This window comes from Colletes latitarsis, chromosome 3 (genome assembly GCF_051014445.1).
Source record: "Colletes latitarsis isolate SP2378_abdomen chromosome 3, iyColLati1, whole genome shotgun sequence".
NCBI classification, from domain to species: domain Eukaryota; kingdom Metazoa; phylum Arthropoda; class Insecta; order Hymenoptera; family Colletidae; genus Colletes; species Colletes latitarsis.
In genome coordinates, this window is record NC_135136.1 from 40,709,504 (window position 1) to 40,727,866 (window position 18,363).

Consider the following 18,363-nt stretch of genomic DNA (forward strand, 5'->3'; position numbering starts at 1 on the left):
CTATTATTTACTAAACTATTTGTCTCATCTCTGGCGTTAATTTTCGTTCAATGATCGCGTCTAGATGAAAAGGAAATTTGTCGAGTTTCGTTGGGGAATTGGTGCGCGCGGTAGGTGGTTGTTAGTTGGTGTTATCAGTCGAAACGTTAAAAGAGGGTCGAACATTTTGGTCGTATTGAGTCGTTGGCGGTTCACGGTGGTGGCTAATGCTACGTGTCGGTCGCTTTTATCGGCATGATTCATAGGTAACATTATCTCGTTATTTCTTTCATATATTTTCCAGCAATAGGAATTTATTTTCGAAGGGAGATGATTTATTACGCGTACTGTATAACCGGTAAATTTATGCACACAATTTTGCATACGTAATAAGGATGAGATACTGTCAACGCCGTCAACTAACAAGTTTACCTCGACTCTTTGCCTATCGTTTGTTTCCTGCGTCAACGATGCTCGGCGCGAAACACAGATAAAACTATATAAGATAGCGAACCTGTATTATCTCGAACGTCCATTTCTTCGGTTTTGAAAAATTAAACAATTCCACGAAACCGTCAACTACTTCCGCTAAGAGTTTCCGCGAAGAGGACCCGGTTAATTGACTACGAATAAAGAGAAGTAAATTGCGTGGCAAAAGAAAACGATACGACTACTTTGTTACACTATCGTGAGATTCTCTACTCGTGCAATGAACGTCGAAAGCAAAGGAGGTGATTATTCGTGGAGGAAACACGGCATTATCGTAAATTACGAAACATTTATTTATTGATTTATTTACTTCACGATTGTATTTGATCGTTTTCCACGATCAATATAAACATAAGCATCGGACTGTGCCCAAATACGGTTCTTATCGTACAGGCTATATACATTATCGATAGAATATCAAGGAATACAATGTCACACTTAATAGAACGTTCTCGTAAACTCGTGCGCTCGTTTGCTTAAACTCGCTAAATTACACTAGGACCGCCCGTTTCTCGCCCACCGTCTCGTTCTTTAGAATTAACGTGCCGCTTAATAATCCTTAGTACCTCTACGTTCCTATATTAAATCTGATAAACATATCGTTTTGGTATATCGTCACAGCGACTCTGTGCATTTAATCGTTTGATTGCTACTCGTCTCCGCGGTACAGCTTCCGGTTTTTTCCCCGTTCGACGGCGCAGTACCAGCCTTTACAACTAACTTGGTCGTTCTTTATACTTTCTCGATAAAAATAGACATTGTATCTCGGTGAAATATTTACAACGTGGACGCGCAACGCGAACGAACGCTGTTCGCGAATTCTATTTCCAACCGAACAGCGAAACTTCGGGGGAATGGCGCCCGTCACCGACGATCCTCGTCGCTCCGTGTCTGACGATTACAGGAAATATCTACTTTCTGCGCGAACCAACGAGCTAGCGGCAAAGAACGCTCGCACAAGCGAAGAGCAACGATTCGCGCGATGAAATTAACCGAATCCACGACGTCGAATCGTACGAACAAAATTCTGAACAAGAGCCTATGACTTCTATTTTTATCGAATCGCGGCTAAACACGCGACGAAGCTAGTGCCAAATGTTCTACCGAGTACTCTATTCTTCGCTTCTAAGCTCCGTTCTTTCGTCCGATTTTCGCGTAAACCTCTTACGCCCGATAATCCTGTTCGACTCGTTCCTTTTTTATCGAACACTTAAAACGTTAAGACCGCACACTTACGTAATAACATACGAAATACGATGCATTTTAATCACAATAGCAATAAGACTTTCTTTACACGACTATATACACACACGCGCGTGCCCAGGTATTTTCTATGTACAGTTTACGTGTCCGTGGAACGTCGGTTTCCTTTTGTCGTTCCCTACCAAAGAGACTTTCTCTACGAACCGGGAAACGTTCAGATCGCGGGGGTGATTACTTATCGGATCACAGCATTCGACGAACGAAAAGTCACGGCCGAACGTTCTCGGGAAGATCCGGGGGATCTCTATTTACCTTCGACAGCCTGGGAGCGAGACGTCCAACTTCCTTCGATCGCTAAACCATTTCAAGCAACTCTGAACTGTCGACCAATTCGAGGAAAAATTTTAAACGTCGCAGGGGAGGTCCAAAATTAGAAAATCTCTATCATTCTCTTATAAATTCGCTCACCGAACAATCGTTGCATGCAATTTCGCGACTCCCATTCAGAATCGAGCCCAATTTTCTACTACTCTTCGCACTCTCGTGAACTAATCGTCGAGTCACCATAGTCCCGAACTCTTCCCACTTGGCAGCCCTTTCCCTGACTGTTTCGTCGCTCAGTCTTCGATCAAAGTGCCTCGGCACAGTCTCAGAAATTGGAAGGACACAAGACACAAAGATTTCCAGCAACAGAAGAAGCGTTATTGGCTGATCAATCTCATTTACTTCGATAGCCAAGCCCTTCGATCGTCTCGGATATCGTCCAAATAATAATGACTCGGCTGTATTCGATAGGACAACCCGAAGGATCGCGAGGAACTTGAGTTGCAGGTCATTCTCTGCGCGTTCGGTTCACCGTTTCAACGCGACCTCCCGCTACGAACGATCAATCCCCGCAAATTCAGTTTCTAGATCATGGTACGAGCCTGGAGACTCGTACTTCCGGCCTCAAAGGTCTCCTTTTAGACCGATGGATCGTCCAGCCAGCAATGACTTAAGTTCTCTTCCTGCTTAAGGCTCAGCTCGAGCCTTGGTCTCGATCCTCCGAAGCTTCTGAACAATCCCGTCGCGGAGCAGACGTCGAAACGACTCTAGGAGCCAACGGCTACGAGCCTTCCGTGAAAACGCATCAGTCGACCGGTACAGTCTGGTTCCCCATACGGATGTTACAGCGCCGTGAGACCGTAGTCGGACTTTATCGCCGGTGGCGGTATGGGCGCTGAGACCTGCGACAGTCCGGAGGGGCTGGTTGCTGGCGCGAGGGGACTGATACTTCCGGTGCCTATGTGTCCCAGGGGCCCTCCCGTCGGGCCCTCCATCATCCCGCTCACATGGTGATGACTCAGCTGCGCCTGAAGATGGGCGAGCGGATGCGGGTGACCTTGGAAGCTCGGATGGACCACGTTCGTATGCGGAAGGGCCGCGTTCACCGCGTGCACGTCGGCCATGTCCAGTCCGACGTTCGAGTCCAGGCTGCTATCGATCCCGCTCGACGGCGAGTTGTTGTTGTTCTTCCTCTGGCTGTTGTTGTTCCCGGTGGGCAGCTTCGTCCTGGAGGCGGTCGTCTTGGACGGTTTCGCGGAGGGCGCCGCCTGACCGTTCGCGTTCTTCCTGCGTACGTTCTTCGTGTTCGGCAGCTTGTTGTCCTTCTTCCACTTCATGCGACGGTTCTGGAACCAGATCTTAATCTGCCGCTCGGACAGGACCAGGGTATGAGCGATCTCGATCCGTCGCCGTCTCGTCAGGTACCTATTGTAATGGAATTCCTTCTCCAGCTCGAGGATCTGGTGCCTCGTGTACGCGGTCCGCTGTCGCTTCGGCTCCATCCCCGGCTGGTACGAGCCGTTTGCTGGAAGAACGAAACAGACATCGGTGCATGTTAGTCGGCTCTGCCCAAAGTGCTGGGTCAGTTCTTGACTTTTTCAAAGCCACGGAACAGCAAGGGCTAAACCATGGGTACGTTTCGAAATGCAAGTTGCAGTGAAAAGAATTTTAGGAACTCGAACTCTTATCTCCCCCAGATCCCAATTTTCCTAGTATCTTTTCGTAGATACCTTGGAGTAATTACTTTGACCTTATATGCTAGCACAAAAGAAAGCAAACCGAGAACCTACGTTCACTTATGGAATCACGCGTTAATAATATCGCGCATACTTTTCTTCTCGGTATGCGCGACTCGTCCTTTTCACTCATGCGTCAATTACTCTTGTAATAGCCAGAGCTAGGCTTTCATCGAACTCTTGTTAGCGAGGTCTCGATAAAAACAATAAAGAAGAGTAAAACTACGCAAATTATGTATCGCATCCGAGTATAGTTTTCCCATAGCAAATTACTATTCTTTACGTTTTTTCTACTTCAATTATCTACGGAACAAAGTCTATCGGATTGAAAATAAATTTAGAATTGGTTGAGGAAACACTACATAAAGAATATAAAAGACTGTAAACGATAAAAAGCGGAACGGTTCAGCGCAGCTACGTGATGGTTTAAATATCAAGATGGATGAAATGTTGCGTCAAGAATTTTGAGGACAGGTTGCATAGTAAGGAGAGTTTAACCAAGCGAGATGGTAAAGGTAAGTTTGTATGTAAGTTTCGAAGGAGGGAAGGAAAGCAGGCAGCCATTACGGGGGATTTGAAAGGATTTAGATGCAAACCGTGTAAGTTGCACCAATATGAAAACATACCAACGTCATCTACTATAATCTACTTAATAAATGATTGTCCGGCAGATATTATTTTCAATTAAAAGACTTTAGTTTCGTTTATATTCAATATGTATAATTTGAGTTAAAATGGGAGCCTAAATTGGAAGTTGCATCAGGGCGCCAGTAACTCTGGCGCCAGTCTTGATGTAGCATTTAGGTAGTTGTCTGTGACGTATATAGAAATACAAACAGCTCGTGCATAATCTCTCAAGTATAATTAATGCTGTCCTTTCGTCGACGATACTCGTCTGTGGACTTCTTTTAGAAATTACGTACGACGATTCTAATAAAATTGTATTATTTTCCGAAAATGGGCAACCGTACACTGTTTGAAACTATTTAAAAGTTGTAAAGCATTATCTTTTCGAGAACTATTAATATATTAGACCTACAAAAATAGTTTACCGAAGCAGGTACGTCTAATAAGAATTCTCCTTACGTCCGTTTATGACATAAATGTTCATTATCTTGCTCAAATTCATTTCGCCGACTAGAAGGCTGAATATAAAGCAGCGACAGACGTCATGTTGTTTGAAATGATGGATGTTTGTATGCGTTCGCGTTGGGCCAAAAGTTCCCATAGATAAATATGCAAGGACTCACAAAGCGACCTGATACTTATACCTGTTAAAATTATATGCATTACAATTGACCGTACAGAACTCATAAATTAGGTTCGATATGACAGTTGCATTAAGAAGATAAGAAACAGGGTAAGTTTGCAGAATGTATTCCAAGTTTAACGGAGCCCGACTTCCATTTTAATTAAATTTTCATCAAGATCGTTTCAAAATAGAGCTAAATCATATGCAAGATCGCTACGCGGATGGTAGCAAACAATACACGCACGCGTGTAATTAAGTAATGTGCTCAATATCTCTATGCATTTTCCATGTACCAATCCTTTGGTTAAATTTTAACACTTCCTTTAATTTTCGTTCCAGCAAGCAGACCAAAACAACAAATCGTTCTATAAGAAACAAACGATTTCCGCGCAAATAGTGCTCGCGATGTATCGTCCCTCTGTCAAATTTGTCTCCGGGAACAAAGTAACCGTTCGCTTCGCGACAACTGCCATTATTTCAGGCTTTGCGCCAGTGTCGATTCCTTCGATGCGACCGGGTGCCATCGTCTTGTCACCGTCAAACGTGCTGGAAAGTCGGGACTGCGGAGCACACGATCGACGATTGTAACAGATAGAGAGACACGACGCGTACACCAACACCGAGGCGTCGTTCTCTTAAGCGGCGTAATAATAACCGGCTCTACATTTCACAATCGACGGACCGAATGTTCCAAGGCCGATCTGCACGACTGCCAAGTAGCCGATGGTTGTCGAACTTGAACGGCGATTACGAGCGAAAGGACTCCACCGATCGAAAAGTTTCAGAAAATGATAACGAAGACGCTCCCTGCATGGAAATTACACTGCCTCGGGCAACAAATACAATTTTACCACTCGATACCGCCAGTTTTAGATTCTATCTTACAAGAGTCTTTGCTACTCGTTACAATTTCTAGGTTTTTTCTTACCATTCTTTCAGTCATGTCCTGTTCGCCGCTACCGCTAATTTGTCGCGAGGGAATTAATTGGACTCTATCAAGTCCTGCGTTACCATTTCCCTGCTACCGATACTCTTTTTATCATTTTCTAACTGTTATTAAACCAGTTATTTTGCTGTCGAACTACTTCGATCCACGATACACCGTAATTAACATTTTATTTCTTGTTCTTTAATCGTTCGATGCTTGAACGTTTCAATCTTCAATTTTATCAGTTCATCGATTTTCTAGTTCCATTTGCCAGTACTTGAATTCGCGATTTCGTGACATTGCTTCTGATCTCTGAATCGAAACAAATGTCCAGCGTCCAGTCTCGCGGATAAGGCGACCCCGGAGAAGAGATTCGTGCATCGATCCTCGTATCAAGCAACGTCAATCCTCGTGTGGCACGCTAGAAGCGTTCCTTGGTGGTCCGCAGGACTCGATAGAGGAAACATGGGAGCGAGTTCAGTTTCGAATCTGTGCAGACACATTCCATTCCAATGCTGACCGACGGTCTCGGGAAGTCCCTCCTAACGGCGGCGTCCGGTCACCGAGCCTCGACATCCAGAGGGGAGATATTGCAGTCTCCGACAGCCCGACGGACACGCATACCAGACTTTAGAGGCGATGGACATCGAACCGAGAGTTATAGACCAATCTCGAGCAACCGTTTCTTATTTCCCAAAACGATCACGCGTTACGCGAAAATTATTGCTACGTGTCACCGTGCCCCGGGGTTCTCAATTTTGGGGCCCATTCTCAACTCACGTCATGGATTACAAATAAAACGAGCCTGTATTTCTAAATTTTATGCTAGATATGGAACACATTACTATCAAACGAAGGGCACAGTATTTTTTAACACTGACTTTCCTGGTGGAATGGAAAGCTACACTCAGGTGCGATAATCTTTCTAAAAATTGGATCCACCCGATGTTAATATTATTTATACGCTAAAGGGAGCGGTGCTTTTTCGTCAACATCCCTATTAAAACGTGCCACCATGCCATTCAGTGTACCATGCTTCCAATTAAAGCCAATCGCGATGACGTGTCCCAGAAACAATTGCGTGGAAAAAGAAAAGAGGAATGTTTAGGGTTGTTAGGTTTGTTCGTTAAGGAGAAACAGAAACGTAGGAAAGCGCTACATCGAACATGGACCTAGGTTTCGTGCAACAATCGCTCAGATCGAATCGTTTGTGTTCAGTTCGTACAGACTTCCATTCAACTGCCAAGATGTCTGTTCCATTACCTAAAGACAACTGCAACGACGCGTGGAAAGAAAGGCGAGCTATTATTCAATTTTTTGAGAGCTTAGACATAACGCATATTGAATAAGACAATCGGAAGCTTACACGCGGAGGACTAATACGATGATAGATGCATTTAAGGGATACAACAAATTTTGCAATGTGTATTTATCGTACTATATGCCTCCTATTTGTTTGGATGACTTGTATATTAATATATTGATCTTTGTTCGATATTCAAGACCTGTTTTCGATCCGTAGGGATATTCTTTTTTGGTTGTGTGTCTTATTGGAGTGTAGATATGTATTTAATTGGTCGTCAGAGCAATTACAGTACTAGGAAATGTAGCTCAATGTTACGAGCGTGTGATTGCTATATTCTTCGTGTTAATTAATGCAAAGGTGTATTAGCATCACCATTCTGCCACATAATTTAAAATGTAGACATTATGGTATGCAGAGTTGAGATAATTTTATTCACGAATAATAAACAGAAATTTTAGATCCGTTTGTAAACAGACTTCCGTTGCGTTTCATTCATAAGTTATAATTGCATGCGTTGTTTGTGAATTTTCCCAACTCTGGTATCATGAAGCTGTATCTTTTTCAGATAATACTCTCAGTAAAATATCTATGTCTCGAAGCGTACGAAGTAACGCTTTAATTGAATTTTCTTCATCGAAAAACTTTGAAAGAAAAAGAAAAACAAGCACAGTGGTCGGGTATTGCAAAGTTTGTTTCACGAACGGTGCGCCCCGTGTTTCTTTCACGGACGCTATTTTTTGTTACCTGAAAATATGAATTATGACATTCGGCTTTCCGGCGATCGTATCCCAGTAGAACGGGCTCAAAAGAAATAGTTGCAAGTTGGAATGAACAGCAGTTTCCCCCGCGTCAAAACCGAATAGAAATTTGAGGCTGCAAAGGCAGCCCGATTCTGAAGGATATTACGTTGCAAAAATTTCCTTTGAAGATCCATAATCCTTCTGCGAAACGCCTACCGTGGCCTGGAACGCTCGGACCGCGTTTTAAACGTGCCATTCTTATCGACGTGTTTTCAATGAACATTATTTCAGGCTCGCGTACACCCCGTATATCGTTAGTCGTCGATCGATCCGTGAAATTCGAGCGAGTATCTCAATCTTCCTGGCAATTTCACATGCGCTTCCAGAAGCAAATATTTTAATCTCTCGATCGCGATCTCTCCTTGGCCCTCTCATCAAATGAATGCCAAAATTTAAATCGCGAGATAGGGTTAAACCGATCCATCAAACTTAATTATTTCGTACATGCACCGACATACAACGAATACTGTTTCTTTTGTTTATAATGTACATTTGTCTGCTTTGACACAAATATACTGCAAAATGTACTGAATACAATTACAAATAGTGTAATAATAACAAATTTTATTCGAGAACGGTGTGTATCGTAAAGAATACGATGAGAACGAAGGGGTTAAATATGATTTTAGGTTCTATTTTACATTTTGGAGAAGCTCTGTTAATTCGTGGACCAGCCAAAAATAAGTGACGAACCCTTAAAAATTCCGATCTTACAATATCTTGAAAATTGTTGGAGATATAGCGAAACTGCTGAGAAAAGATACGTGTTCCTCGTTTTTGGCTGCTCCGCGAACCTGCAAAGATTCGTCAAAATCGACGTCAGATATTTCGCGGATGTTCAACAATGCCGTCATCTGAAACAGACTGCCAGCAATTTGTTCTCCTCGCGTGCGTTTTGAGTATCTTTTCAAACTAGCTGCTTCCCGACGCGAGTGTCGTTAGGGGATGAAGAATAGCGGAACGTTAGGCGTAACCGAATGGCTCGTAAAGTGCCGTGCACCTAAAATCTCGCAGGTGATCGTAAGGTACAACGATAAATTGCGTCTCATCAGTCTTCCTGCACCTCTGTAACGCGTCACCTTGCGACCACAATATGTTCGTTTCACAGGTAAACTTCGAAACGACGCCCGCCTTTCGTCTTTTGTTATGCACCTTACGCGTTTGGCTCATCTTTCCGCCTTGGAGAATTCGAGATTGGATAGCAACGATATCTCAAAGTTTGACACGGACCGTGAAGACGTAAGGGTGGAAAATTCTTATGGGAAATAAACGCAGAAGCGTGACCACACAGTCTGATTCAACGTAGACTGGGTTCCGTCGGATGGCGATCGCTTTGCCTTGCTCATGGACTATAAATCATACAGAATCTATTTTATTCTAATTTCATCCAAGAATTTTCTGGTCAAAGTATAACTCCTAATCTACGAATGACAACTATCTCTATAGCTAAACGACCGAAGGAGGGTGGAAATCGATGCTAAACGCGGGGACGACTGTTCAATTTTTCAACTCACCGACACCAGCAACGTGAATCTTCTTCATCCACGGATAAATTACACGGTCCCCGTTCTCCTCGTCGTCGTCGTCCTCCTCCATCATCCCGGGCGACCCGTCCATCATCTGATCGTCCTCCATGTCATCCTGATCGGAGCCGTCGTCCACGTGATGCTGTGACTGTTGTTGGCTCTGTTGCTGCTGCTGTTGCGCGTTCTGTATGTGCTGGGACTGCTGTTGGCCGGCCGTCGGTTGCTGCTGAAGGTCCGGCGAGTTGTCGCGATGCAACTGGCTGGAGCTGGCCGGGCTGCAGGCGTTGGTTTCGTGCGGCGTCGGCTGCTGCTGCTGGCTCTGTTGCTGATGATGCTGAAGACTGTCCGGCGGCTGCACGTGATTCTGCATAATGCCAGGCGACAGGGGAGTGGAGCCGAGGACAGTGGACGCGGACACAGGTGGTTGCTGCTGCGGTTGCTGTTGGTTCTGCATCGAGGATGGACACGTGAGAGGCGGCTGTTGGGCCTCCGGCGGCATCGCAAGCGCGCCGACCGCGTGATGATGAGAATGCAGGCTGGCATGGTGAACGGCGTGCACTTGGTGATGAGGATGATGGGGCCCGTAGTAGCCCCCGTAGCCGGCGTAACCGCCGTTCAACTGGACGGCGGACGACGCCCCGTACGGGGTGGACGCCGCCTGATGATGATGCTGATGGTAGCCGTACTGCAACTGATGGGACTGCGGGTGATTCAGGTGATGACCGCCGCCGCTAGCGGGGAAGAAGTCCGCTCCGGTTGACGGAATATAATTACTCTGACTGTACTCCTCGCTGGGTGGAAATTTCGGGTCCACCATCACGGACGTGGCCGCCAAGTGGTGAGTGCCTGCCGCTTGCTGATGCTGGTGATGATGGTATCCACCGCCGGCGGACGGATTCATCAGGAACGAGCTCATGTTCGCGACGGGTCGTTTCTTCGTCGCCGAATCACCGATCCCAATAACGTTTCAAGAACCGTCGGCCGGATCAACGGCGGTCACTGTTTCCTTCTCGATGCGTCTTTCCCTGTTGTCGTTCGCGAGTTAGTTCATAGAATCGCACGGTTCCATGTTAATATTCATTGTCGGAAGCGTACACACCGCACTGCACTCTGGCCTGTGGCCGACATCCCTCTCCCCCGGCCCGCGAACCGAACAGGGTGACTTTTTCCACCGGAGGGGAAAGGGTGAACCAAGACGCCGAAGGCGGAAAAAGGAGAACGATAGGGGGAGAAGAGAAAACGAGCGAAAAGAGCGAGACCACGGAGAGCAGCAGACTCCCGGTGGACAGCTGCTTGTCCTCTCCTCTCCTTCCGCCACTTTTGCGATCTTCCACGAAGCTCCGCGGCCTCGTTCGCTCCTTCCCGCCCACCGAAGCCCAATTACCATACCACGTGACCGCGGCGCCGACCAATCAGAGCTGCTCCGAGTCCGCGACCATGATGGATAGCACGGCACGCATGCAACACGTGAGTGGCGCCACGAGAACCACTGCGGCAGGTGCACCAACTTCTTTCTTCGTGTCTGCTACGAAATCTACTGTCACCGATTCCTACGGGCAACCGTTTCCACGAATTACAGTTCTCCGGGACTCTCCTCGGACTCGCCACTGCGCACTTTTCGATCCTCGATAAGTTTCGTTCAAGTCCCAAATGGTTTTTGAAAAATGTCCAACCGGGAGTGGGGACACGTCGATCCTGAAGACGTTTCGATCACACGCGTTCGCGATTCGCTTCGATGATCAGTTCACCGCGCACTGGTTCGTCGGAGCGACTTGTCCCGACGAACGGAATCCCGTCGACCGACCAAGCTGTCAGAGAGCCATGAAAGTGAGCTCGTCCTGCCTCGGCAGAAACTCGTCTGGCAACTCTGGCTTGTTCCCAACTCCCTCCAGGTTCGACGAGGCCGGCTGGCTTCGAGCCGATGCGGAGAGTCGGGACAGCCCCTCTCCTCGTCGCTCCGCTTGCTCTCCCGCCGGCTAACCCCACTCTCTGGAACCACGAGACCAACCCCTGCCACGGAAACCGTGGATCCTGTGCCCTTATGGGGCCATACTCGAGGGTACTACCTAGAACCGTATAGTCACTCCTACGGATCTCCTTAACCCGCCTCCATCCTTCTAAAATCCATCTTAGCAGCATGGTCAATGCTCGCCGAAACGACGCCAATCGGCACCGACGTTATTGAGATCGTACGGTTGGGGTTAAACGGTATCGCGATACTAATCGCGCCGCTGTCTCGCGGTCACTCGTCTTCTCCGTCGGATCTTTTTTTGCGAGGGCAATCATAACGGTTACGATTGCCATTTTGGACCGTTTCTGCGAAAGCCAACGCTGCGGGGCTACTGGACCACGCACCGGAATCGCGTACTCTAATGAAAGTAGAACAACCAAACGTTGGGGTTGACTGGGCGAATGAAGGGTACGGCGATAGAGAACATTTTCAAAGAGATTCGATCGAGGATTTAACGCTAGGTTTACACTAAGAACATACCATTTGCTTGTAATTTGTACCATCGATATAATGGAGTTAAGTAGTATAGAATTACGTATGTTCCGCCCTTTTGTTTCATACGGGAGATTCTGCGGGTATCTAAGTTGTGACCAGTGTCGTCATCCTTGAATTAGATACCCGCAGACATCACTGTTAGAATACTCTATTCCTAAGCCTGGGATCACAATAACAATTAACCTTGTTCTCCAAGTTCGGATTGTTGCGAGTGCGAATCTACTTGCAATCTTCTTCTATTCTTCTGGTGTCTGCCCGACCTGCTGTTTCTACTTGGAGAACGTATTGACTCCTCCTGGGTAGATGAGTTTCTACTCTTGACTGATCTTGACTGGAACTGAACTTGGAACTCTTCCGAACTGTTCTGATCTGCCTCTCATCAGTCTTGACGTCTTAATTTGGTTTATTTCTGGTCTGTGAGGCAGCGGACGGATCTATCTTCGTTCGTCGACTGTTAATATTGACAAAGTTCCGATTTATCTCGGTCTTGGTTAACGTCGACGAGTTGGCGACGTTTAGGCTTCAAGCAACGCGCTTGCGATAAGATTCTAATCTGCCCATATTGCGAGATGGGTGACAACCCTTAATTAGATTGTCATGCACGTTAGAAGGTGCCATTGTTGGGAGCCGCGCAGTCGATACGATCGATACCACGAGCATTCGCAATCTCTAGTCACGAGGCTTCTCCACCGCGGGCACCATAGATAACGCAAGATCGCCTCATCTGCGTGCGCGTTACGTAAGGCGGCTTCGATGCAGCTTCGAATTGAAAGTAATGGCACCGGCGTTCTTTCGCCGCGTGTTTATATCGGTGCTCCACAAGTGTCTCGGTCTGCACTCGGTCAAGTACGCCTACTTGCGATCAGCTGCGCGGAGCAAAGCATATAAAGCGCCGAGTCATTATACAAAGAGCACACTCACTCTGTTTTGCCGCGGCACGACAATGCGCCACGGCGAGCTTCGCCCGACAAACAACTCGTCGAGCCGATCCGGATTGTACTTTTACTCTTTGCCGTGACGCGATCTTCGTCTTCGTGGTGTAGGAACAATCGGAAGCGCCGGCGATGGCCTCTTCGAAGGGCTACCAGGAAGACGAGGTAGCACCACTAACCGAAAATCTGTCGCGACGAGTAAAAATCGAGCGTTCGCTAGGACCCTGAAGAGCCCCGTTCCGCGTACGAAGAAGCGTAGAAAGTGGTCGAGCAATATTGTCCAGTCGCGAGGGCGACGATAAAGCCAGCGTGGCAATATTTCCCGGGGCGGTGAACGGTTCCAGAAGAACGCGGAGCGTCAGGAGGACAGGAAGGGGGTGGCAATTGAGCGGACGCTGAGAGCGCGTCAGCTGGTTTTTCCGCGAGCTCTCCTGGACTCGGTTTTTCGCTAGGATAGGACGAGGTCGCGGCTTATTTCTATTTTTCTTACGGCCACTTCGTGCCGGCCCCGGCGACGGAAGGGGACGCGCGTCGTCGAGTGGAATCAGCGAGGGGGTTGAAGGGACCACGCCGCGAACCGAGAGGGTAGGACGGACGTTGTCTCCTCGTTTTGCGGCTCGACCTCTCCGTCTCTATCGGCGTCCAACCCTCTCTTGCACCCTCTGTGCCCAGCGTCTTCTGGCTACCGCTTCTTTCTCCGTCTTTCGCCCGCGTCTCTTTCCACCCCCGGTTTCTGCTCGAGTCTTCGCCGCTCCTCTTCTCTTCCGGCGAAACACGATCAATCACTTTTCCCGGCGAGCCGGCATGACACCCTCCTTTTACACCCACTGCCACCCCTGCAGCACGGAGACCGTGCCTCGTCAACGATGATTCTCCCTTCTTTCTTTTTCCTCTTCTCGCTACCGAACCGATGCGATCTCCCAGATGACGATTATCGCGAGATCGCCCATGAGACCTGGCCCGGACCCGCCACGTGTTCCCTGCTATGGTTGTCCTTCCCGGGGACACCGAACGCGCCAGGATCGCTGGAGCAAGGGGTGGAAGCGCCCCGATTGTTGCTCAAGATTTGTATGGAATCGCGGACTCGATGGAACCGAGCACAAATCCTCTGTTGAAAATTCTCCGGGATCGATAAAAGTGGTATTCAGTTTTCTGTATGCTCGTATTGGAAGAAGTCCCATTTGACAGTAGTTTTGTTTAGAAGAATTCTTGAAATAGCGATCACATATTTTTAAAACAATCTGGAAACATTCACTAACCTACCAGCAGCGAGAATACGCTTTCACTAGCGAATGTGAACATAAAAGTATGCATTTAAGTGCTCGTAAACGTCTATCGAATCTAGTCGAGCGATCGAATACGCGCTTGTAGATTAAAGGTTATAAAATATCCAACGGAAAGACTGTGTCTCGTATTAATAAGATCCCTACGAAAGGTAACATTGCATACTGAGAGATTTGAACTTTCTCCCCCGTTTTCCGACGAAACTCAACGACGCATATCGAAAAGACAGCTACACGAAAACACACTCGCGAATAATCGCGGCCGTTTTTGCCCGCGACTGCGAAAGAATCATCCTCGGCTGTCAGAACGCTTTCCCGTGGAAACCCGTTTGGCTGGAATTCCCCGGCTGGCATCGAGACGCGAAAGAGTCACGCCGCGGAACACCGAGTTCCGTCGTGATAATGATAAATGGGAACGCAGTAGTTCACGATTTAATATCAAACTCGGCCGAGCGGCTGCTTATTATCGACCATTAGTAAAGTTTTAATAACGCAATACGACGCCCGGCTCGAGGAGTGGGGTGGAACCATCGCGATTTATCACTTTCATCGCTTTATTACCGGCGTTCCGTACTACGCTTTACTTGTTGATCGCCCGTGACACCACTGGGAACGTTTCTGGGAGAGACTCGAAACAGAAATTATGCCGATATCGATCATTTTTCGATGTAACTCGAATATTTCTACAGAGTGATCCGGCGATCGCGCCGTAACACGAAAGGGGATGGTTCCTCGCGCTAAAACCATTGAACATGCAGAAGAAAACTTCTGTCTATCCTAAAATTATAATTTTTCTTCTCCGTTGACACACGTTTGCTACGATCGATATTAAATAGCAGTCAAACCATTTTCAAATATTTTCCACGCTACTACGATCCTCAGGGACCGATCGATCTACACCTCCACGGAATACTCCAAATATTTACAAACCCGCGGAACACCGTTCGCTGGAAGAATTCGATTCGGCTCTGAAATTCTTGTCGTCCGGAGTTTACGAATTTATGATAGATCCTGGCTATTCTCGCGTGTATTTTGCGTCGAGGTGTTGGCAGCAGATCTGTTCAAGGCGAAAAGCACGAGTCTCCGGAGATTCTATTTCGCTGCTGAGTCACCATTTCGCGTTTGTCGACGTGAAAAGGGAGGCTGCCCTCTAGGGGACATCCCTGTACACCTTAGAACCCCTCCGGTATCGAGGTCGACCTTCGAAAGGTTCGCTGTCGTACTTCGACCCTTTCTCTCCTCCCGTCACCGCTGTTTCCGTCTTGGAAACCAAAAACAACCGAATGGGACGGGGAAACGATCACCACGCGAGCTGGGTATTTCGGTAAAACAAATTCTATGAAATATATTGTCAAAATAAGTATTATGTACTTCATAAACGTATTGAATTGAGAATTTTCAACGCGAATTGATTATTAAGTTACAAGTGAAACAGCTGCCAACCGTAGACGTCTATTTCATAATGTAGAATCGACCTTGTTTCGAAACAACTATAAACGGCGAAGGAAGTTGTTGAGTCTTCCGTCGAGTCTTATTCCTCAACAACAGCGTATCTGCAAGTATCCAGGCCAAGGAAAGTTAATGGATTTCAGATTGCATTGCAGTAAGACCTCGCTTAACGCTCGAGATACGCTTCTAAAGTTTAGAACACTATGCAGGGTCATTGTAATCTTACGCAAATAGAAATAAGTGGAAACGTAACTACTACTACAGTAGACTTTGCTAAATTTAACGGTCACGAACTACAGAATGGCACATTTATGACATGTCATCCGGAAGAACCGTTCATTTATAAAGATACAAAAGGACGCTTGGGGCAGGAGTTGTTCGATTTCACTGGGAACAGCATGTGGCGATGTTTTCTGGTTCCAGATGGAAGCGTGAAAGTCATTTTATTTACCTCGTAATAGAGACCGATCAACTTTTCTACCTTTGAAAATGAACGAGCGATCCAAGTGACCTGGCCTGAATACTCTATTTAATGACAGGAGGCGCGTATTTCGTACGAGACGCAAAAAGCACGTTATAACGAGACAGGATTAAACGTGGTAGCGTTAGGCACGTTCTTGCTGCACCCTGGCAAAAAGGAGATACTATGCTGCGTCTAATTAATCGAATGCCAGAGAATTGATATACGTGTAATTAATAGCGTCGATTAACGTTTGATGTATATTTTAACGTTCAAATAAAGTAACGAGACGCCTAAACCGTCGATCGCCTGGAATGGATCGCGCGGAAAGCTAGCGGGATCCACGGAGCGTTGACTGAGCAACGTCAATTCCTGACAGTCGACGAACGCTCGGTTGGTACCACGGAATCGTCGCAACCCGCTGAAAGACGCAATCAAGCACTCGAATGGCGCGTTCGCTCGAACGCACAGAGGGTGACAAGAGTAACACGTGTTTTTACCAGGACGAACAAGAAACTTAGCGGACCGACGACAGCACCGGAACGAACCGGTGACGTCTGCGAACACGAACACGAGGATCCATCCTCGAGTGAAAGTCCCAGCTGCTCGATCAACAGTAGTTCCACTTACGCTCGGTGCGAAGAAAAACGAAAGAAAAGCTGGCCCGGGAGTGCGTTAATTATCGGTCTACGTGGAGACGGTAACGACGTTAACGCGACCCCTGACCCGCGACCCGCGAGCAATTACCACCTGACATCGCCGCTTGAAAGCAATTTGCGTGCACCGGGCAGACTCTTCCGGCGACGCGCTCAAAGGAGCCCTGGCTCAGCAGGGAGAAAAAGCCGCGTTTATAGCGGCTTACGTCGACAGTCGGGCTCCTCGGACGAGGAAGAATGGCCGAGCGAGTCGTAAAAGTGATTCATCACCTTTCGCGGCCGACTCGCGGAGTCGTTAGCGACGATCCTCTTCTCGGCTGTCGTGACATCCTTCCACGAGCAAGCCCAGAAGCTCCGCTGCCCGAGTTTCCTCGCCGCGGCACGAGAAAATCGTTCAACGCTGATGCGTCGCGTGCAGGAGACCATGCTCCGTCCAACGAGACCAGATAGCAAACACTAACGAACGCACGAACGTCGACATTAACAGTGTCGTCGCGTTGGACAAGCTACGACACGATTGTTTAAGTAAATTTCGCACGAGGAAAATATGGAGCAGTAAACAAGAAGATTAATCATTTATAGAGCGACCATCTTCTTGTACGATTTCTTTTGATCCCCGGTGTAACGTATCGTTGGTACGTTTCCAAAAATCCCAATGTGTTTGAATCTCTAGATTACCAGGAATTTCAGCGAACGCGGTAGCGGAGGCGTCAAAAATTAAACGAGGCAGTCGAGAAAACAATGAGACCGTGAATCCAGACGCCAGGTTTTCGAAAGGTCGAAGACCGTCAATCATTCCCGAAACGTCAGCAGGAAAATCGCTAACGAAGGGCTAGGCGTGTAAACGTCTCTTGGACGTTGATTACTGCTCGAAGCGGAAGAAAGAAGGAGGTAACTGGGTTAAGGTCGACCAGCATCCGTGACCCGGACAATTACCATTCGTCGCCCTTCGCCCTCTCGTCTCCTGGAAGACAGTTTGCATACACCGAAAACGCTGCCGCATTGTTCGCAAAGGGCCCTCGAACGGAGACGCCGACCCAGAAACGTTTACGGGGCTAATTGCTTTCGAACGACCTACTGAGATTTCCTACGTCGTCTCCGGGTTCTGCCCAAGGTCCTTGAGGATCCTCGAGACGCGTTTTTCGGCACGTGAACCGGAAGCACGAGTGGAACGAAAGTCTCGCTGTTCGGACGCAACGATCGGGAAAGAGACGCCGCGAAACATTGACGGATGAATACATCGGGGGAAAAAGTACAAGAAGAGGAACAAAAGGATAGAAATTTGTCTCTACGCTTTGACTGCTGTCATCCTCGAAATTCCAATGTCTACTTTCTATTCTTTTACGTATTTTTGATAATGTCCTTGTAAATGTGTAATGAAATTATTTCTAGTTGAATGAGAGAATCTTTCAGCCTAAGGTAAATTGCTAGGGGACTAGTTAGCCTTACGCAACGTTGCGTTCGAAGCGTGAAATTGTTATTTTTGAAAAATGGCAGACGAGTTTCCTCGCGAAACGAGCCTACGACAGAAAGA

The 18,363-nt window shown here is 47.3% G+C and overlaps 1 protein-coding gene across 1 annotated transcript; it reads right to left on the reverse strand.

The window, feature by feature from the left end:
* Positions 1–752: 752 nt before the first annotated feature.
* Dfd (homeotic protein deformed) lies at positions 753–11,415 on the reverse strand. Its single transcript, XM_076762091.1, has 2 exons — positions 9,532–11,415; positions 753–3,520 (listed from the first exon to the last, which is right to left on the reverse strand). The coding sequence occupies exons 1-2, from the start codon at positions 10,457–10,459 to the stop codon at positions 2,838–2,840; spliced, it is 1,611 nt and encodes a 536-aa protein (XP_076618206.1). The 5' UTR covers positions 10,460–11,415; the 3' UTR covers positions 753–2,837.
* Between the last annotated feature and the right edge of the window lie 6,948 nt (positions 11,416–18,363).

Excerpts from the sequence above, each read along its gene's own strand:
- Dfd (XM_076762091.1), bottom strand. The coding sequence starts at position 10,459 with ATGAGCTCGTTCCTGATGAATCCGTCCGCCGGCGGTGGATACCATCAT. Across the intron at positions 3,521-9,531 it reads GATTCACGTTGCTGGTGTCG|CAAACGGCTCGTACCAGCCG; the intron begins GTGAGTTGAAAA and ends TCGTTCTTCCAG.